Here is a 21,660-nt window from a genome sequence, read left to right as displayed (position 1 = left end):
GAGCTCGAACCCGTTCGGAGGGTGAAGGTCGTGAAACTGAAGAGCCGAAGCCAGTTGGAACGGCGAGGGTTGGTTGAACTTGGATCCGGTGTCCCAAGAGTCAACGGCACGGCTACGGTTGCGGGAGAACGCCCCACCTCCATAAATAGTCTATACGTCTCATTGCAATGCGCCCTTCCCCCGCCAGTTTCCACATTCGATAATCATTTCTCGTTTTTCTTTTGATCTTCGCTGAAGATGTGAAACGCATTGGTTCGAAGTTAGCTAACGAGACTGAAAGTAGAGTTCGTTCATGATTGAATAACAAGTAGGCGCCTTTTGAGTTCGATACGAGTGAATTCATCAGTTCATTCGCTTTGGCTTTGGTAGGCTCGTCATTTGTCTTCAGCAAATGAGAAAGTACAGCTATCGAGGCTACTCTGGTCTGAGCAGATAGGTCTTTCGCTGGCTGACTCGAGAAGATTTCACCAATGATTTTGTCGAGATTTTCGAGAATATATGTATAGTCATTGTTATTCTTTGCGTCCACTAGAGGTTGCAACCTTGGTTCAGGTTCCCCGATTAACTGCCACTGGAGAGTATCCCACATACCTGCACGAAAACGGCCAGTTTGTTGCGGAATATAAAAGATGATCAGAATTACAAGTCCTACTTTGTTTTCTGATGTGCAGTTTGGATGACTAACGGAAATTTTTACTGAGACCTTCGTCGGGGCAATGGAGCTCTGAAATATTTATGTGCCAGATAAGATTTTAGTGAGTCAATGTCATCCAGAAATAAAAATAAATTTGTTTGTAAAAACAGACCTTGCGCCCATTGGATCCCTGAATTTGGGAACGCGGCTGCGATTGACAAAAGGTCGGTCAGTCGAAAATTCATGTTCTCCGTGAATTGGGCATCATCGTGGTGCTTCAGCAGCAGAGTGTAAAAAGCATAGACAATTGAATCAGAAAGCATTCCGTATGTCTGATGGGGTCGAATAATTGTATTTTCGAGTGCTAGGCACCATTCCTCCAGATGTGCCAGAGACATGGATTCGTGCCGCAGAAGATAGTTTAACACCGATTTCAAAAGTTTAATGTGGTGAGAGAGGTACTCTTTCTTGTATGCTTTAGTGCTGGAGAATTGTCCTGTGAATGTGGAAATTGCTTCTTCATGAGACAAGGTGAAGTTTTAGGGTCAAGAGATAAAGGTGATCAAGTAAGTGGTGGGTAGGAGGATTCTTTCAAAAGTCTAAATCGGTATGGACATACCTGTGGGTGAGCCATAGGAGTCGAAAGAGCTCCAGAACCCGGCAGTGCTGCCAGGAAATCGTAATCCCTGTGCCGGCTCTTTCTCCTGATCTTTCAATAAACGACTTTCACAAAGCCAAATTTTTGATGCGGGTCTGTCGAGGGAGGCGTTGATGTTGGTTATGAGCTGGCTAATCAAGGCCAGTATAAGTAAATAAGCAGGAAGCAACATGGTTGGGTGCTACGGCTTGTGGTCAGGCGGGCTGTTTTTTGATATCAGCGAACGCAGCAGCTTGGGATCTTGGGTCCCTCATGCATGTACCGGTCCGGACCCGAGAGCACCCAAGCAGATTACGAGTGCAACTTCTTGTTTTATATTAGCCTGAAACTAGAGCGAGGTTTGAATGATGTTCGTAGCTAACTTAGCTAATTTCCTTCCTCGGGGGAGCGCAGCGACCTCCGACGAAGTGCTAAGTCGACTCCGTGGCCTGAGAGCATTTCAGCTTTTGGTGGGCACTTTTTCATAATCAACCTCACGCACTCGTCTCTGGACGCTTTTCCTTCTAGTTTTCATTTCTGGGACCACACAAGCAGTCCCCATGTACCTACTATTTTTTTTTTGTTTCCATCCCATCAGCTTCCTTCACTATCCTGCTGTGTAAAATTTTTATTTCCTCTTGCCATTGGGCATGGCACTTGAATTCCAGGCGCTTCCACGCATTAAAGCTGTATTCAATGCTGAAACATACTATGCTGTTTCAGTGACTGTGGCCCATGAGTATGTATAACATGTTATGATCATGTTGCTAGGGTTCTAATGTTTTTTAAATCATTTGAACTGCTGTATTTCATGCGGAATCTTTTTTGCATGAGATGTGGCAACCAATACTGGATTTGGTGTTTGAGTATCTTTGGAGGGATGAAAACAACAAACAGCACAATTAACAATTAGACATCAAACAATTTCATAGGTTCAAGAAGGAGACGTAAGGATTCTCCTGGATAAGCCCCTCCTTTTGCTGGGCGACTTTGTAGTCAGCCAATAAGAAATGGCGGCACTAGAGCAAATCAAAAAAAGGTCCTATTTTCCTGATGCTCTCAGGCAATAGGGCTGACATAGTGCATAAGTCCCTCCTTTGGAGGGTCCCTGTGGGACGGCGTCCACCCTCCACATAGAGAGGGACTTAGTTAAGTTAGGTCCCGCCCACTTGACCATCCCGCATCCTGCCCCGCCAAATCCTCCAGCTTGGCCTGATCCACTTCCACTCCCCACATTTCTTGCACTTCACATGTACATAACACTGAATAACACTCAAATATGTACACACCCCTAACTGACAAAGTGGCCGGCGCGGACAGATTTGAGAGGGTGTACACTGCCCTCAATGGCCGGTCCATGCTGGTCCATGCCGGCCATCAAGGGCAAAGGGCTACACTCTTGATGATTGGTGCAACCATTCGTCACCAAGAGTGCAGCATTCCTCCTCAATGGCTCATAATTACCGGCCATTGAGAGGAGTTTTTTCTCTTGCCAGAGGTCTTCAAGGGAATCAGGTAGCCCTTCCAATGGCCTGTCTGTGCCGGCAACCAAGAGGGTGATGTGTTTCTTTTGATCACTGGTACTGGAAGGCCATTGAGGGGAGCCAAGTGTATCACCCTCAATAGCTGGTTTAGCCTGGCCATTGAGCAGTCTCTGCTCTGCTCTCATGGCACCAGGCATCGAGGGCAAATCACTCCCCTTGATCGCCGGCCAGTACCAGCGACCAAAAGGGTGATATCATTCTCTCAATCGCCGTTACTGGTTGGCCATCAAGGACTACCTTGCCCTTTTTGCATTGCATTTTTTTCCTTCTTGTAGGATTTTAGCACAATATTGTTGTAATTTTAGTTTGTGCGGTACTCATGAACACTGTTGATTGGGGATGCTTCCCAGAATGTTATATGTCTTGCCAATATTTTCATCTTCTTTATGAACTGGGGCGTGATATTGAGAATAGATGGAAGGTTGGGGGCATGCTAAATGCACCCCAAGTTTTTACTTCATGGACACCAAAAAGGGGTACAGCTGATGTGTACCCCAAACCACTTGGGGTGTACACCTACACACCCCTGTGAAGATGGGGTACAGCACCTCATACCCCATGGAAGTTGGGGTGAGCCACAGGGTACCCCAAAACAAGTGAAATCTATGGTGTACATGGCCATGACACCCCATCATAATGTGGTGCAAACCCCCTGCACTCCAATCTGATACCCTGTGTGAGGGGTGAGCCCCTTCACACCCCATATGTACTGTACATATCCGGCACCCAGCCCGACTTGTCACACCAGCCGCCACCAAGAGGACAGACCGGTCTGTGCACTCCCCTCAACCACCGGTGTGCCGGTCATCAAGGAGAATAACCCCCCTCAATGCCCGGGCGCACAGACCGGTCAGCAAGGGGAGTTGCTACTCCCATTGATCCCCGGCACAGACCGGTCATTGAAAGGAGTACCACTTCCTCTTGGTGACTGGCACAAACCGGGTATCAAGAGAAGGTGGACTCCCTTGATTCCTGGGACAGACTGCACATCAAGGGGAGTAGCAACTCCCCTCAATGACCAGCACCGACTGATCATTGAGGGGAGTAGCAACTCGCCTCAATGACTGCTACTCCCCTCAATGACCAACACCAATTGATCATTGAGGGGAGTTGAAACTCCCCTTGATGTCTGGTCTCTGTCAGTCATCGAAGGGAGTAGCGAATCCCCTTCATGATCCGTCTGGGTTGGTTATCAAGAGGAGTTGCTACTCCTATCAATGAGACCAGTCATTGAGGGGAGTATCAACTCCCCTCTATGAGACCAGTCATTGAGGGGAGTATCAACTCCCCTCTATGAGACCAGTCATTGAGGGGAGTATCAACTCCCCTTGATGAGACCAGTCATTGAGGGGATTATCAACTCTCCTCAATGATTGGTTGGCATTGGTCATCAAGGGGAATTGCTACTTCCCCTGATGACAAGTTTGAAGGGAGTAGCAACTCCCCTTGCTGACTGGTCTGGGTTGGCCATCAAGAGGAGTTGCTACTCCCCTCTATGACCGGTCTGGGTAGGTCATTGAGAGGAGTTGCTACTCCCCTTGATGACTGGTAGGTACCAGCGACTGAGGAGAGTTCACCTCCTCTCAATGCCCGGTATGTGCCGGGGAGGTGGGAGTAGCAACTCCCCAACAATTGGTCTGTGCCGGGCATTGATTGGAGTCCACCTGCCCTCAATGACCACCTCCAGAAGTGTGTTTGGGGTGCGCCCCTCATGTACACCATCTCTGTTGGGGTAAATTGGATTGCACCCCAATATCTAAGCTCTTTCGGAGTTTTGATGCAAGCACCCCAATTTTTTTGGGGTGGCCAGGTGGGTACCCCTTGAAGATTGGGGTGGAATCAAGAATACCCCAATTTTGTTGGTGTACCCCTTTTTGTTGGTGTACATGAAGTAAAAACTGGGGGTGCATTCAGCATGCCCCAAAGGTTTTGGACGTCAGTTGATTTCAAACTTATCCTGATAAAATTTATCTATTCAATAACAATTTCACTGTAGAAAATACAAATCTAGGGTGATTTGTTGTATAATGGTACATTATCTATGCAAAGCTACATATATTTGTTGAATATATAACAGAATAGGTATAATAAAAGGTACAGCTCTACATGGATTAAAGATGGCAATTTGAGTTTGACACCCTTTGACAGATACCCATCAACTTTGAGTTGGTACCTTCCTGACCTTACGGGTGGACACCCTGTGGGGTGTTCAATATTAGTAAAAATGAAAGCAGGTACCATTGAACCTGCCATAGGTACACTCAGGGCATAAACTTACCTTCTAAAGGGTCACAGTTACACTCCAACAGGTATGAATTTCTATCCATGACATGGATGTGAAAGGGAGCATAGAAAAACAAAAAAGGCAGGATTTGGATGGTGCTAGATGATATTTATGAATGGGAGGGAATAATCAGAAATGGTAAAGATCTTTTGGGTTGTTTTTTCAAGCACCAATTTGATCTGAATATTCAGTCTTGGCCAATTTCTTCAAGTTCAATTTTCAGGATTTGGGACTTGGCAGACAATAATTGTTTGGATTAATATTGCTGGTGGAATTCAGTTTTCCGAGGCTAGAGTAATAGAGGTGGTATTATTGATCATTGCTTGGAAGTTGAACACATGCATACTTCATTCAAATCTAGCTTCAGTGTTTCCATGAAGGATTATGCATCTTTCAATGAGTTCCCCTAAATCTCCACAAAAAGGGAGTTTTCTGATGTGAGCCTGAGTCTCTATAGTGACAGCAGGACACAAGAAAATGGGGGGCAATATTTGGATCTCTTTGGATAAAGAAAATACAAATATAAGAGAGAGAGGGAAAGAGAGAGAGAGAAACTGAGCAGATTCAAGATAAGCAGATATTCAAGTTTATTCTGGTGGGTACTAACTTCCATTGGCAATGCTACCTCCTTAAGGGAGTGCTGCCAAGCTGTGCTAGAGAGTGCTACAGCCTCCTCTCACCAAAGAAACGTGGAGGGCTTCTGGATTAGACAAGTTTAATCCAGCCACAATTTTTTAGCTTCCTTCTGGATAGTCAAGGTTCTTTAAAGGGAGACCTATGTGGTTTGTTTCTTACAAAAACCACAGAAAAATAAGGATATAAAGCAGCAGAATATATTGGTTGATGATATCAAAACAGGCGCAGACCTGTGATCAAAGATGGGGCAAAGGCCAGCAAAAGAAGAGCAATCAAGCAGACACAGAGTTGTAACTCTGAGATAAACAAGGTTCAGTGAAAGAGGTTACTTACTGTCAATATATCCTAGGCGCCTGTGACAGTAGGTATACTGGGAGTGTGGTAATCTCTTTGGTGGTGATCCTAGGGTTATCTGGGGTGTGGTTCTGGTGTTCTGGAGTCTGTAGATCCACCTCAGGCAAGGGGGATCCTGACTACAAAAATTTTCACAGTTTGCTTATGTAATTTACATATGTACATGTGGTTTGGCGCGCCTGGTAGCGCTGACACATCACAACTGCACATGCGTGCCACAACTCAAGAACTCAGGGAAGGAGTAGAGTTACAAAGAATTGGTAAGTCGTAAATAGGGTTAAAATTGCATGAGTAAACAGAATATGAAGTCAAAACAAGGATATCTCTTAATATGAAAAAGATATGAAGTAATTCACATGTAAAAAGTAGAAAAAGGCAGACTTTAGGTCAGCTGTGTTGACTCTAAGGCTGACATCTGAGGTGGAGTCATCCTCCTGGCGCATCGTCTTTTTGAATAAATGCATTTTATTGGGATTTTAACAGTCTTTTTGGATTGTGTGGTGAAGTGGTAGAATAGGTTGAAAGTTGAAGAAAGTTGAGATAGGTTGTTGGAACACCTGAGAGATTTTTCAAACCCTTGCTAGAGATAACTGGGGACTGTAACGCGTAAAAAATACCAATATTTTTGGGCTACTAAGGCCTAAAGTGAAGGTGCATAGAAACATCTTCCAAAGCTTTAGTTCATTTTCCTGAAGAGAGTTTTATTGCTCTTGCCTGTACTAGTATCACACCAGCAGTCATGATTGCTGGCTTGCGCAAAACAAATTCACCATTCCACACATGACAATTTCTAGCTTGAATTCAAGAGGATGTTCTATGTAACAGAAAGGATTTTCAGATCAATCATTTCAGGGATCTACCCAAACACCCATGTCTAGATGGAAAAATGCCACCCATTATTGAGCTTGGTAGTACTAGCAATAGACAATTTTCAGTGTTGCTTGTGGAAATACAATATATTGCCAAGCTAGCAGCTAGTAGAAATGCTCCAATCTTCTTGTTTGGAGCAGATTTTGGCACCAGGGGACACTACAACTTTATGGGCTTCTACACAACCAATTAATTTCTGCACTTGTAGTATGTTGCCACCATGCAGACTTCCTGCATACATGATTTCAATTTTTTGTGAGCCTAGCTATGGAGGAGATTATTGGCTCTGTTTGAATCCCACGTGGCAGGTGGGTTGTATCTGATTCTATCAATGGCCAGTGGCAGAACAGAGCAGCCATCAAGGAGATTCAACACTGCTTGATGTCTGATGCTATTACTAAATGACCATAGAGAGCAGAGCACCTCACTTCTCAATTGCCAACACAAATCAGCTATCAAGGACAACACATTCCCCTTGATGGTCGGCCAGTACCGGCGACCAAGAGGGTGATTTGATTCTCTTGATCAGTGGTACCGGCCGGCCATCAAAGGAGTGTGTTTCCCTCGACGACTGATGCTAACTGGCCACGAGCAACGCACTCCTCACAAAGCACCTATACAGGGCAAGGTAGTCCTCAATGGCCGACTGGTACCGGCAATTGAGAAAATGATATCACCCTTTTGATCGCCGGTACTGGCCGGAAATCAAGGGGAGTGCGTTGCCCTCAATGCCTGGTACGGCCCTACGTACCATCACCGAAACGGCTTGAGCATACAGCCTGGGGCTGGATCAACACTATCATACTACTATTCCGCGGCATGAAGGCTGCTAACCATGCACGTGGCCTGAATGGCCCATGTCTGTCCAAATGCCAGCAACCAAACATCCCCGACCGTGCCACAGCACTGGGACATTTGTACCACACCGCCCAGTAGCATAGTAGCATGCATGGTTGGCTTGGATGCATCCACAGGGCGTACTCGCACTGCACGCCACCCAACAGACTGGCTGCAAAAGCGCCAGCAGAGCGGCAGCTCCGCTTTCCAGAAAGCAACTGACGGAGAGGGAAGTGCGTTTCCTGACCACCATGGTCACAAAAGAACAAGAGACATGTTTGATTGCGCCGGCACAATAAAAAAAATGATAGAGAAAAAAAATAATTTAAAAAGAAAAATATGTACAAAAAACCAGACTGGAAGATATTACCTTAATCAAAAATCAGCTGCGTCATCTTGCAAAGCCGGTTCTGCGGTCAATTCATTGGCTTCCATGCGAGCTATTATCTCCTCCTTGGTTGGCAAAGCAATGCTTGCCGAGTCCATCTCAGTCCACAAGTCATGCCCAAAAGTGGCATGATCATAGGCCAGGACCAGCTGGTAAAAACTGTAAAAATACTGAGTGCTTTATCCAGCTGGTTATGTAGAAAAAATGACTCACGCCAAGCGGTATGGACGGCGCTTGAGCAATAATTCATACAGATGTTCATCAATATTCTTTCATTGCCAACCAACATCCCCGCCTCCCTGGCCTGCAAACTGTATGATTGTCTGGATTTGCAGGTAAGCAAGTCGTGCTTTCAACAAAGATTGGTTCCCCTGTGGCTCTGGCAGCTCAGCTGCTCCAGCAATGGGTGGTGTGAAACTCGCCTTCATCTGCAATATACACATCAAAGGATTGATGGCTTAGAAAGATAAAAAATTACCATAAATATGTGAATCCGTTGCGCGTACCTGAACCAGTAAAGCACTGATTGTGGGAAATGGATGCCGTATTTCCCTGCCAGCTCCCGCATGGATGTTGGTCAATAGCTGCAAGTGATCATGTATGTTAATCAAGTCAATGCCTCATTGAGACTTGCCAAGGTACTTACTAGGTCCCTCATTTTCCCCCGACCGTTACAAAGCTTTTCACGTACAAAAGTGTCTACAATACCCAAGGCCGCAAGCTCACCATCTATGTAACCTCGCGGCAGGTAATCACGTTTAAACTGAGTGTTCTGATTATTAATTGCCTCCTTCAAAAAATTTAGTCAAGATGCGTGCAATATCAGCTTGAATCAGGAGGGATGTTGTATCTTTTTTATTGCAACATACTAAAACCAAGGTCAACAAGATCTTTGAACGGCGAGGGGAATTGCGGGGCTTGTCGGATCCGTATACCGCACAGCCTCTACTCATCAGTATGTTGCGAGCTGTCCTCTTGACAAAGTCCTGTTATAACATGTACTTATTCAGTGTAGTACATCCCACCAGGAGGGAGACAGCACGCACACTGAAGACCAATACATAGTGAAAGCCCCTTGCCGCGGGTGTGGCTGTCTCGGTTGGGAGGGGTCAATGAATAGTGAGGAGCTCCCCGCTAAGCCGCTCAATTGCTTGTCGGAAAGCCAGCATGCTGTAGATACTCACTACATATTGGCAAGGTGCGGGCACCTACACATCGTTATGGGAGAATTTCAATTCCTATCAAGTGTTCTTGGCTTTATTTGAAAAAAGAAAGAAAACGTACATATGCCAGTTGCTCAGCAAGTTCAGCATATGCACCTTGCAGCTGGAAGATGCCCTCAATGCGGTCAACAAACTCGTCGTCTACAGGTTTGTCCTGGTGATTCATGGCTGCAAAAGGGTGGGGCCAACCTTCTAAAATGGGGTGGTTTGTTGGGTTCAACCAAAGTGTGGGGTTTGCAATGGCCAGAGATTCTGTGAGTCCTGAAACTGGGGGTAACAGACCTTTGGAAATTTTTCAAGTTTTAACGGTTCAATTTGGTAAGTTCAGATTGAGCAATAATTCTACAGTGGATGTGCTTGATGTGCTCACCTGGTCGACTGAGCTGACCACGCGCAGTGTTTCCCCTTGTCTTCCGCGTTGGAACTGTACTTAGAACATTCCTCCCGGAACGGCCAGGATTCACAGAAGATGTTTCAGATCCCCAAGCTCTCCTGATAGGTCCTACATGTGATTCTTCAGAAGCGTTGTTTGTGCGGCGGTGATTTGGGTCTGGTGTGTTTCTGGCTGGGGGCTGATCATGATCCTCGTCTGAGTGCTCGCTCTTGGACAACAAGGCAAAAGACATCGGACTGTTAAAAGTAAAAAATGTGAAGAAATTTGAGCTGTGGCGGAAGCGATCAACGATTCCTGGATTGTGAATTTGTGTGTGCTGGGGGCAGTTGAGGCACTTGGAGTGCAAGTCCTTGTTAAATAACGTCTTCTGCTGCGTGCAGGTGGATCTCCCCAATGCAGAATGGCACCCACCCATCATATCACCTCACCTCATCTCACATTTTCACCAATTTTTCTCACATGTGCAAATTTGGATGGGATTGATTCCCTTAAAACCCCGGTGAAAACGCAACTGATAGCTAGAGGCATGAGCAAGAAAAGCCACGGTGGTGCAAGTCATGAGCAGGTAATTTGGTTATGAGATATAAAAACCACATTAAATTAGCCTATTCACACATTCACAGCTGTTGTGCATCGTGAAATATTCATAGAGTTATGAGCAAGCAAAACCACAGTGACTTGGGCCTCAAATTATTCACTTTGGCATTATTTGGAGAGGCAGTAATTTTTGGCGGTAGAAGCCTGTCGAAATCAAGTGAATTTATTTTCCCCATCAACCTTTCTGGTACATCCTTGAGTTTAATATACATCACTAGTCCCCATGCTAGACTGCTAGGATCATGCCACAAAAGAAACAGAGCAAATCAACTTGGGTGCTTGACCCTGGTGAGTGAAAAAACTTTTGAGAAGTACGGCCTTGCCAGTATGAGTTGATCAATGATTCTTGCCAACTCCCCTGTTCTGAAGCCGTATGGGATCAAGTAGTTGATTCACCTGAGGAAGGTGTGTATGTATGCATGCTCTGCCGCTCACGCAAAATATTGTGGGCATCTGTAGCAAAACACAAAGCATCTGCGAAACATGTTGCAAAGCTGGGTGATTTTCATGCCATGCGCGTTACAGCTGCAGAACACCGGGAGGACAAACAACAAAATCTCATGAAGGTGGCAAAGTTGAGCCAGCTAGCGCGGTGTTGGCGGCGGAAATAGGAAACCCAGCAAACAAGCAGGTGTGCCGACCAGAGCTGCTAACATGGGCCCCATACGCGGGAATTGCACATTTCCCAGATGCCATGATCCGTGAGGATAATCACACAATTGATGCAGCTGGTAGTCAGTTTAGCAAGGAAATCTCTGACTCAGACTATGTTCCATCTGAAGCTCGGTCTGTACTACTCTCTGAATTGGACTCCAACAATGAGGCCAACGGCGAAGGGTGGGAGATGAACCCCGGGGATCTCAGAGCTATGGTTGAAGCAGTCATGCCTTCATTACAATAAACTTATCCTCAACTGCCACCGGCCCGAAAGCATTGGCAGACTGATAAATTGTGGTGGCCCTTCCGTTCCAAAGAGGTGAGCTCACAGTATTTTGTCAAAGTTGATGGTAGCTGACAGTGCCATCTCTTTCCAGCACTCAATTGCTTCGCTGGTGATAGGCTATACTCATTCTATTGTATCTCAAAGCTTGTACAATCATGTCAGCCTTAGAGTCAACTCAGCTGAACTAAATTCTGCCTTTTTCTACTTTTTACATATGAATTACTTCATATCTTTTTCATCTTTAGAGATAACATTATTTTGACTTCATATTCTGTTTCCTCATGCAATTTTAAATCTAGTTACAGCTTACCAATTCTTTGTAACTCTACTCCTTCCCTGAGTTATTGAGTTGTAGCGTGTATGCGCAGTTGTGACGTGTCAGCGCTACCAGGTGCGCCAAACCACATGTACATATGTAAATTAAATAAGCAAACTATGAAAATTTCCGTAGTCAGGATCCCCTTTGCCTGAGGCGGATCTACAGACTCCAGCACACCAGAACCACACCCCAGATAACCCTAGGATCACCACCAAAGAGATTACCACGCTCCCAGTATACCTACCTTCACAGGCGCCTAGGATATTGGCAGTAAGTAACCTCTTTCACTGAACCTTGTTTATCTCAGAGGTACAACTCTGTGTCTTGCTTGATCTGCTCTTCTTTGCTGGCCTTTGCCTCATTCTTGATCACAGGGCTGTCCCTGCTTAACCTCATCCTTTTTCTGTGGTTTTTGCAAGAAACAAACCACATAGGTTTCCCTTTAAAGAACCTTGACTATCCAGAAGGAAGCTAAAAAATTGTGGCTGGATTAAACTTATCTAATCCAGGATCCCTCCACGTTTCTTTGGTGAGAGGAGGCTGTAGCACTCTCTAGCACAGCTTGGCAGCACTCTTCTGAAGAGGTAGCATTGCCAGTGGACGTGCATTCCCACCAGAATAACCTTGAATATCTGCTTATCTTGATCCTTCTCAGTTTCTCTCTCGCTTTTTCTCTCTCTCTTATATTTGTATTTTCTTTATCCAAAGAAATCCAAATATTCCCCACTTCTTTCTTGTGTCCTGTTGTCACTATAGAAACTCAGGCTCACAAATCACCTCAAGTTAATTTTCCGACTATTTGGAATCAAGCTGCCTGATTGGACCACCATTTGTTGGGCAAAGGCCGATATGCAGGCCTTTCTTAAAATGGATGTCCAGTATTTGAAATCCATCTTTAACACACCCATCTATGCATTAAGTCTTAAGCAGATCCTTGCCCAGGAAATAGCCAACCCCTTAGTTAGTCCAGTCCTAGAATTCTATCCCCAAGACGCACGGGGTAAAGATATATACCAGTTGTCTCAGTCTTGGAAGTGGCTAGAGGGGCTGGACTCATCTTTGCGTGCGCCCATGGTCCAAACAGAAAACCGGGATTTCTATATTTTGGAACCACTGCAGCTCTTAAATGATGTAATAGTGGTACCACTATACTTTTATACAGTCGGAGGCAAAATGTGGTCCAAATGTGTCCCCCTTGAATTCAATCCTGAAGTCAATGGGCCCCATCTCCGGTTGACAATCCCGGGGCATACTTCTTTCACATTGGCACATGTGCTCACTATTCCGGTTTTTGATTTTTTCCGTGATTACAAAGGGATTAGAGGACACAAGGGGCTGCTTCTTTCTGGCCAATGCAATGGAAATCTTTATGGTAGGTGGTGTTGTGATATTTATGTTAAATCCTTTTATTTTATTAAGAATGATCTACAACTTGAATCCTCTGGTCAGAACTGGGGAACAACATCACATTAATCCATTGCCTCCCAAACCCGTGGAGGGAACGCGCCAAAGGCAAGATCATTTGACATATGCCAATCACATTATACTGCAACGACACCTTGGGTAATCAATCCAAGCGTTGGAACAAACACATATCTTTTTTCTTTACGCTCTTGAGCCTACCGCCAGAGATGACCAACCAACAAGACAATTGTAATTATCTTACCACATTGAATTTAGCTGGCACCATGGAGTTGGCAGTACCAATTGTAGCGGATCTTATGTGTCTTTCATTGACTTCCGGGGCATATACACAATCATTGTGGCTTACAGATTCACTGAATCTGAGTTCTGGCAGGCACTTAGCCACCGAAGGAGTTGTAGGATGGGACTGTTCCATTATGCAGGAGGTCCTCATCACATTGTGGTGATTTATATAGGCAAGTGTGGTAGAATGTCCACTCGGGGATAGCGCGGGCAGGAATGCACAGAGCGGCTCAGGCAGAGTGCATTCCGGTGACATAATCACTGAGGAGGATGTCAGGAAAGCGCGCTAAGAACGCTTACGGAAAGTCACGCGCAGACCAGAATGTACGGATTGCGGATTTTGGATTGGGTATTTGGATTGGAGCGGAAAAGACAGGGCTGGACTGCGGCGGGGCTACACACGTGGACTGGTAGCAGTGGCGCGTCAGCGGCTGAGCCACAACAGCCAAAGCGTGTGGAACCGGGGTGGAGGCGGTGACAAGAGACTGACTGGCGGGGGCTAGACAGAGGACAATGGGAGGTCAAGCGTTGGAGAGGAGCGGAGTCTGGGAAAGTGACAAACGGAATAGCGGGCGGAGCTGAAGGACTAGTGCAGGAAAGTGTCAGGCGTGCGGGATTGGGTGGGAACGGCAAATGTGCGTGGAGGGAAGGACGGGAAAAGGGGGCTCACGGATTTTTTCTTCTTTCCTTATCCTATCATCTTACGGATTACTCATTATTGTACTTACAACTACAGACGTACTAGAGTTATTAGGAGATATATTTGTGACCTTATCTTTACTTTCAGAGTTACTTGCGGATTCTGTGCTTACAGAGTGCGGAGCTTTATTCACTTGCGGATTATTACATTATAGATCAGGCTCAAAGAGGAGTGCTGAAGGCTAGCGGATAGTAGCAGTGCGGAGCCAAGTTACCAACAATCACACAGCCTGGACACTAATATTCTTGAAGGAGGCGGTCAGTGGACATTTCCACCGACTAACCAGCTTTTATTCTCACAACATAAACATTGCTTTGCTTCCTGGGGAATTCTCCCATGCATGCGGAAATTACAAGCACTCCAATCCCTGGAAACTGTCTCCATCCTTGCCGTGCATGTGACCTTTTGGCTGAGAACATGAAAGGGAAGGCCACCATCAAATATGTATGCTCGGCTTGTCAGGAGAATGGGTGGGTGGCTTGCTGTGCAATTTGTGCACTTGGCTACCAATTTATGATGAATATTCTTCTGACTGTTATCATTTTGAAATATTTCCAATCCAATCAGGTCTTGGGCCACGATAAAGGAAAATTGCTACAAAATTTGGCACAGGTCTCATGAGCCTCGCAGCAAGACCGCCGTTGAAAATTTACACACCCAGTTAGGAGTTAAAGATACGCTGAACAAGACTATCATCAATAGGAAGTATGAGATCATCACCAAGGACAAGAAAAAGGAGGTCACTCTGGCTCAGCTGAAGTTCCTCAAGGATCATGGGAAATTGGACTCCAAACGTCAGAAGACAATTTTCAGCTCGTTCTTTGAGCTGGATGGTAAGAGGGTGGGTCTACTATCTGATACACAAATATGTACTGAACTGATCCTTCGGATTGCAAGCAGGTTTTGATGGGTGTCTTGACACTCCAGTGGAGGTGCTCCATGTTTTCCTGTTGGGAGTTGTGAAATACCTTGTTTGCGCGTTCATGAAGGCTTTGGCTCCGGCGCAAATTCCGAAAGTAACGGCCTGTTATCAATCTTTTGACACCAAAGCACTCAACATACCGTCCCTGCAGCCCCAATACCTCACTAGAAATTACTCAAACTTTATTGGAAAAGACTTCAATATTGTCCTCCAGACCGCGCCTTTTGTTCTGTTTGAATACATCAGCAATCACAAACAGCTTTTGTGGTCTGCTCTCTGTCAACTGGCCCCATTGATATTTGAGACGCGGATAAAAGACATGGAAACTTATCTATCTGAACTTACTCTCCGTATACGACTGTTTTTTTGCCTTCTGATCAAGGGGACGGCTCAATGGGTGAACAAACCCAAATTTCATACGCTCCTTCACCTTCCAGATGCGATTTGTCGATTTGGACCGCCAACTTTGTTTGCAACGGAAAATTTGAAGAGCTACAATGGAATCCTGAGGAATGCATCAATACATTCTAACCGCCAAATTCCAAGAAAAGACATAGGTGTCACATTTGCCAACTTCCGCAATCTTTGACTTTTGTATTCTGGCGGGTATTTCTGGGTCAAAGAGCACAAAACATACAAGACAGCAGCAACATCTGTGATTAACTTGTTCAAAAGCAACGACTCTGTGCAAAGGTCGATGGGTTACAACACCTCACTCTTTGAAAATTCCCGTGATTCCTACCCACGTGTGCAAGACCGCAAACTTACTGCTGCACAACGGTTTGCTGTGCCTCCCGCACTGGCAAGTCATCTTCTGGGGTCCTTGTGGCGCCAATTAGCTGAGATAAGGCCCCAATTATAAACTGAATTTTGAGATTACTTTGAGATTATTTTGAAATTGTTTTGAAATCAAAACCAACTTTGTTTTGAGTTCTTTTCATTTCAAAATAATCCCAAATCTCTTCAAACACACCCGGGAGGGGTGTTTGAGATTCCAGAATCTCAAAATTTGAGGAATCAAACTTTTGAACAGGCAGTATGCCTGTATGGTTGCCAGGCCACTGGTGCCTCAGACCCCCCCCCCCCCCCCCCCCCCCCCCCCCATTTAATGGCTGTATTGGGTTGGCGGAGTTCGCCGGGCAGGGGTTGGCCTGCACATGAAAAAAATTACTGCTGCAGTGCCGATATACCCGATTGCCTCAATGTTCCACAATTGGATCGCAGTCATTACAAAAATCCTGATGGCCTACTGTTACAAACACCTGCAGGAAAACCAAATTCCCCAGAAAACCCGGGACCACCAGGGGCAATATGATCCTGACCTTGGCGGCGGAGGCACGGGAAAAAACGCTTGGCTTTGATCTTGGCGCTGATGATCCAAATGTCCATGGAGGCAGCCGCGCAGGAAATGTCACACCATTCAGCCAAGGCTGAACAGGCAAGCTGTATTCTATCCAGCTTGCCTGTGTCACAGGCATCTCCTCCCTGCCTGCCCACTCCGGCAGGCTACTTGCTCAGGGATGCACAAATGTTTATATGTGCACCCTGTTGTTTGAAGCTTTTCCGAGAGAATTTTGAAATCAAAAATCTTTCATCTTGATTTCATTTTTGTTTTGAAATTCTTTTTGAATACTTTCAAAATAAAACTCGAAAATTGGTTTATAATTGGGGCCTAAGTCTAACCAGCAAGGACGTTTTGAGGGTATCTTCATTTATCCTGGTGAGTTCAGTGATTTTTGCCGTCTAGGGCTGCTGGGTGCGATGCATAGCTGATACAATTTCAATCCAATGAAATTAGTACCAATCTAAGGGGGGTACAGGAAGGCCAGATGTAGGACGTGTGGATATGTTGTGGGAAGAAGAGAAGCCGCCTGGTTCTTTTCTTTTTGTCTGTCTCACTCCGTTCAAATTCAGCAGTATCAGCAAATTCTACAACATGAGGGAGATCTTTCAGGCTGGGGAGGGCCAAATTATCAGTGTACAGGTAAGTGCAAAATCTGTATGTGTCAAATAATTTTGTATCCATTCTCACTATGCATCCTTCATTGCATTCAAGAATATTGTTGTGGTCATCAATGTACAGCATGATTGCCACAAAAGCAAATGCTCTGTAACTTTGTCAAAGAAGGTGCAAGTCGAGCGGCAGGATACGGAAACTTTGGTTGGCGAGCTCACCCATGCCAATAAGACAAGCTATATTGTAAATTTGGCGGCGTTATCTTCGCCTTTAGCGCACCGGGAATTCTTGGAAATCCCTTTACAGCGAGTTGAGCCTCTTGCTCAAATGCTTGCACGAATGTAGCCAAAGGAATTCAAAATTAAATTCATTGTTGATCTGACAACCAGACAAAAAAAAAATGTACAAGTAAAAAAAAAGTGAGAAAAGAATTTAAAAGTACGTAATAACTATGCTGGTTAATGATGTCAAAAATAGTAACCAAGACACGTGATCAGCTGTGGATACAATCATTTGTTTAGGATATTGTAACTATTGGGAAGGATCAGTAGTGGAGACAAGTAGCTATGATGCAAAGAGTGACGGGGACAACACAAGTTCGCCAAAGGAAGGGCAGATCTCAAGCGAAATGAAATGGAAGTCGACGAATTGAAGAAGTTGGTGGTCCTTCATGAACCGCACCACCACATAAGAAGCAACACACCCCTGTGTTGTTCTCCCCACACCCCAGTAGAATCTTTTGTGCTGACTTTCTTCCCTGGCCCCGCGCTTTGCCCGCTACAACCTTAACATGCCACCATGTCATCTTTGTAGAAGCTTTATTGTATCTGTTTTTGAGCAGCCAGAATATTTGCATTCTCAAGCATTCCAACAATCTCAAAGGATTGTTCCTTGAGTAGTAACATTGATAACTCGTCTGAATTTTTGATAAATGCCTTCATGTGCGTCTTGTTCTTCATCAAAGCATCCATCCGTTTCAGCGCTGCCCAGCCAACCTCCGTCAGCTCACCAGTCAAGACGGCTATCTCGGCACCAGTCATCCCAGAGGTATCCCCAATGTTTGAGAATAAAGGTGCCGTTGTTTGACCAATGCCTGGCATGCGCTCCTCGGCCATACGCAAGAGAGTATGGGACAGGACTTGAAACTGATGCATCCGGGATGACGGTGATTGTTTGGCCAAGTCTTTTTCTGTGTCTTTTTCTTCATGGCATCCTTCACCCGGTCGAATGCCGACATTGCAGACTTGAGTGAGTTGTGGATTCTCCCCACAGAAGTCGGTGGGTTTACAAAAGCTACTGGTGCTGATTTACTCGTGCTAGGCCTGTTGTCTGGAGTTCTCGGGGCATCAGGGAGGAATGCCGGGTGGGCCACGGCGAAATAATCATACGCTATCTGATCAATGCAAGCTCTCTTGGGGAAACCGGTGTTGCGGGGGGAGAACGCTTCAAGGTTGCTACCTTGAACAAGATCGAGCTGCTGATGACTTTTATTTCCGAGTCGCTGTCGAAAAAGACCGGAGTTTGTTGATGTTGCATCTCTTGGGCCTTCTCCATGACAAGCAGTTTGCACTCGCGCGCCAGGTAATACATATGTTTGCATGCGCTACCGTGTCTGGTGAAATAGCCACAGTTGCAAGTGATCAGTTGACCTTTTGTATCTTGTGTTGGTTGCTGGTACTCGACTCGGTAAGTTTGCACTGGTGGGTTCAAGAAGCTTCCAATGTGGAACTGAGCAAACATGTTAGCTTGATCCTACTTTGTACATGTTCCCCAAGGAATGAAAAAAAACTTCCTTACATAATTGGAGTGCTTTTGCACCTGAGTGCCTATTAGCTCCAAGTAGGCACCGGTAATCTGGTCTGCGCGACGCTTGTCCAACTGTTGAAATTGGTTGGCGGTTTGTTTGACAAAACCGGTAACTGCCTGTGAGTTTTGCCGGCTGTACCTAGGCTCGACCACCTCACACAAAATATGCACAACTTCATTGATTTGGTTTTGGGTTGATGGCTTGAGGTACCAAGTATTCAGTACGCGGTGCCAAGCTTCAACATAGTTGTTGGTATCAATACCCTGGTATGCAGTCTTTCAACAAGAAAAAACTCAGTTTGAGGGACTGCGTGCAGGAGCAAGAAGTGCTTACGGTTTGGTGAAATTTGTACCAGTGCTTGATGTTGGAATACCATTGCGAGTCGACGTATTCCGCAAAAACAAGGTTGACTTCCCTCCACTTGCTGAGGAAGACCATCATTTGGCTATCCGGATAAGTACTGGAGTACAGGACTTCTCAAAAGTCTTTCACGGCCTCCAACAATTGATTCCCCAAGTAGGCGAGTGCTTTTGCCGCAAAGGCCTTCATGACATGGAACACGCACCAATAATGTCTTGGTGCGTGTTCCCCAAGGTGCCGGAATGCCGAAGAGACCGCTGCCTTAATGGCCTGCGCACAGTCGCTCATCACTGAATGTAGGACCAGCCCGGAGGAGCAATGCAGCCATGTCAGGATCTGTTCAACTGGCTCGCTAAGGGTCAAGTGATGATTACAATCAGCCACATAATTGGGGATCAAATCAGTGGCTGAAAAATAACTTACATCGCCAGAGAACCAGTAAAGGCCCAGCATACAGGAAGCCCGTTACCTGTGACCTAGTTTTGTATCATAACTGTGTACAAGCTGGCCTTCCAACCTTGTGTCAGGAAGCAGTTGTTGATTGTTTTGTGGGTAGCATTGACCATTATCATTGTTGTTCCGTGCGCCATCATCATCTGTTGTTGCCACGGTGATTGGAAGCAAAATAAAAATTCATCCGAATCAATGAGCCCCGGGGCAAAAGTGTGCCAGCCGAGATTGTTCAAGTGAGTTTGCCAGAGTTTCAGGGATTTGAAGACGTTCTGGTCCTTTTGAGCATTAGTTCCCATGCGAGTTCGAACCAAGTTGCGGACAAGGTCTTGAGTTACACCATTGGCTTCTGGGACAGCCGCAGTAGTCTCGCAAAGCTATAAGTTGAGGTTTGAATGTTAAAACAGGGTCAGTACGGCTCATCCACAGCAGGAGGGAAATAAAACAACAAAATGAAGGGGGCTACTTACCACATCAAGATCTTGGGATGGCAGTAGGTCTTGAATACTGTCCCACCCAAGTCCCGAGTCAACACGAGCACAAACCTAGTCATGAGTGGCCTTTGAAATACGGGTGTTCTCCATGTCTTTGAGTGTGTTGAGCTCGTGAGAATGCTTCCAAAACCACTCAACCCGCAGTGAATTGGTGGCAAGGTGCAGCAAGATATTGAATCTGGCCTGGCAGCCGCATTTTTGTCCAGATTTGGCTTTGCAAGAGTTGAGTAGAGCTACATGGTGGCCTTTTCAGGGAAAAATGTAATACATCTTCCACTTGTACGTTGGTGGCCGGCCGGTGTTTGAATTTTTTTCTCCAGGGATTTTTGGAGGTACGAGGTTCTCCAACGTCCATCAGACGGTGTCTTGCATTGCAGCGGCAAGATCAAAGGCGTCTGCCATGGTGTGGCCAGGTATTGTAAAGCAGTGTGGATTTGTATCAAATGTCAGGGAGGCCCTACCAAGCCATCGGACCATTCAGAGGGTGCTGGGTGGTAATTTGGTTCCATGGGGGATTGGAACCTCTTGGGTGGTTGGCTCCGGGACAACATCTTCAAGGTCGGGGATCATAGGATACGTGTTGGACTCCAATGGTTCCAGAAAAGTAAGAGACATTGTTTGGCTTTGATATGAGAGTTCCGCAATGGTATGACTTTAGGGGAGGAAGCAAATAGATGGGGTTACTAATTAGTACACGGACTGGCATAGTTTTTGGGGAGGAAGTTGTTGGAGGTTGGGCTTACTGGTCTTCTTGGGTAGGCGGCTTGGGTGAGATTTTGTGGATAAGGCTGTTTGAGATTAAGCTGAGCAGGGTTGTTGAGTAGGTGGTCTGAATTGAGGTGGGAATAGAGAGTTGAGGTGGCAGAGGGGGGGTTCAATGTAAATACTAGGTTCAGAGTGAGTGCAGTCCAAAGCTGTGAACAAATAACTGAGTCTTTATCTCAGATAAGATTTGAGTGGCAAGGTTTGATTGATGGAAATTCAACAATATTTGGTGAATGATGATCTCCTGATGCTACGATAACAGGAGTAAAACTGTGATGCTTCGAGCTTACAATGTAAATAAATAGTGATTTGAAAGTGCGGCCAAGTATGAATAACAAGAATTGAGAAACGTTTCAGGATGGCACCGGGCCATGAGCAATGGAAATAACTGGTGGGGCAGGGCATGCCTGTCAAGGATGCGGTCCCTTATATGGGGCTCTCACTTGTGGGGCTCTCCATGGGGAGACATTACTTCAAACTTTTTGCAAGCTTGGCAGCACAGGTGGACATGCGCGGCTGGGGAATTAGTTGGGATGCTCATCATAACAACTCCAAACGGGAAATCCCCATTAATTAAGCTTTGAGATTAATGTTAAAGCTTCTTTTTTTCAGTTCCCATTGCTATGGGGGTTCTCCAAATCAAGAATTAATTTGGGTTTATTCGCAGCAGCGTTACCCATTGTGCTGATCTCATGGCAGCCCAGGGACGGCTGCGGAGCAGTCACATCTCAGAGTTGGCTGAGGCTGGGCGGTTTGCGCCCATGGTGTATTGTGTTTTGAATAATGCTTGTATCTTTCCTCAAATTTTCTGGTTTTGTTATGTGGTAACTTTATTTTA

At 45.6% G+C, this 21,660-nt stretch overlaps 3 protein-coding genes across 3 annotated transcripts; 1 reads left to right on the top strand and 2 right to left on the bottom strand.

Annotated features, from left to right (window-relative positions):
* Positions 1-203: 203 nt before the first annotated feature.
* PtA15_6A420 (uncharacterized protein) lies at positions 204-1,464 on the bottom strand (the record flags this gene model as incomplete). Its single annotated transcript, XM_053170124.1, has 5 exons — positions 204-231; positions 270-591; positions 686-724; positions 807-1,130; positions 1,254-1,464. 5 exons carry the CDS (start codon positions 1,462-1,464, stop codon positions 204-206), a joined length of 924 nt encoding a protein of 307 aa, XP_053021346.1.
* A 9,176-nt stretch (positions 1,465-10,640) lies between these two features.
* PtA15_6A419 (uncharacterized protein) lies at positions 10,641-11,299 on the top strand (the record flags this gene model as incomplete). Its single annotated transcript, XM_053170122.1, has 3 exons — positions 10,641-10,686; positions 10,768-10,803; positions 11,088-11,299. 3 exons carry the CDS (start codon positions 10,641-10,643, stop codon positions 11,297-11,299), a joined length of 294 nt encoding a protein of 97 aa, XP_053021345.1.
* Positions 11,300-17,764: 6,465 nt separating this feature from the next.
* PtA15_6A418 (uncharacterized protein) lies at positions 17,765-18,100 on the bottom strand (the record flags this gene model as incomplete). The annotated part of the gene is made up of 1 exon (XM_053170121.1): positions 17,765-18,100. One exon carries the CDS (start codon positions 18,098-18,100, stop codon positions 17,765-17,767), a length of 336 nt encoding a protein of 111 aa, XP_053021344.1.
* Between the last annotated feature and the right edge of the window lie 3,560 nt (positions 18,101-21,660).

This window comes from Puccinia triticina, chromosome 6A (assembly GCF_026914185.1).
Source record: "Puccinia triticina chromosome 6A, complete sequence".
NCBI classification, from domain to species: domain Eukaryota; kingdom Fungi; phylum Basidiomycota; class Pucciniomycetes; order Pucciniales; family Pucciniaceae; genus Puccinia; species Puccinia triticina.
Note: the sequence above shows the minus strand (reverse complement) of the source record. Positions and strands in the feature narration are given on the sequence as shown.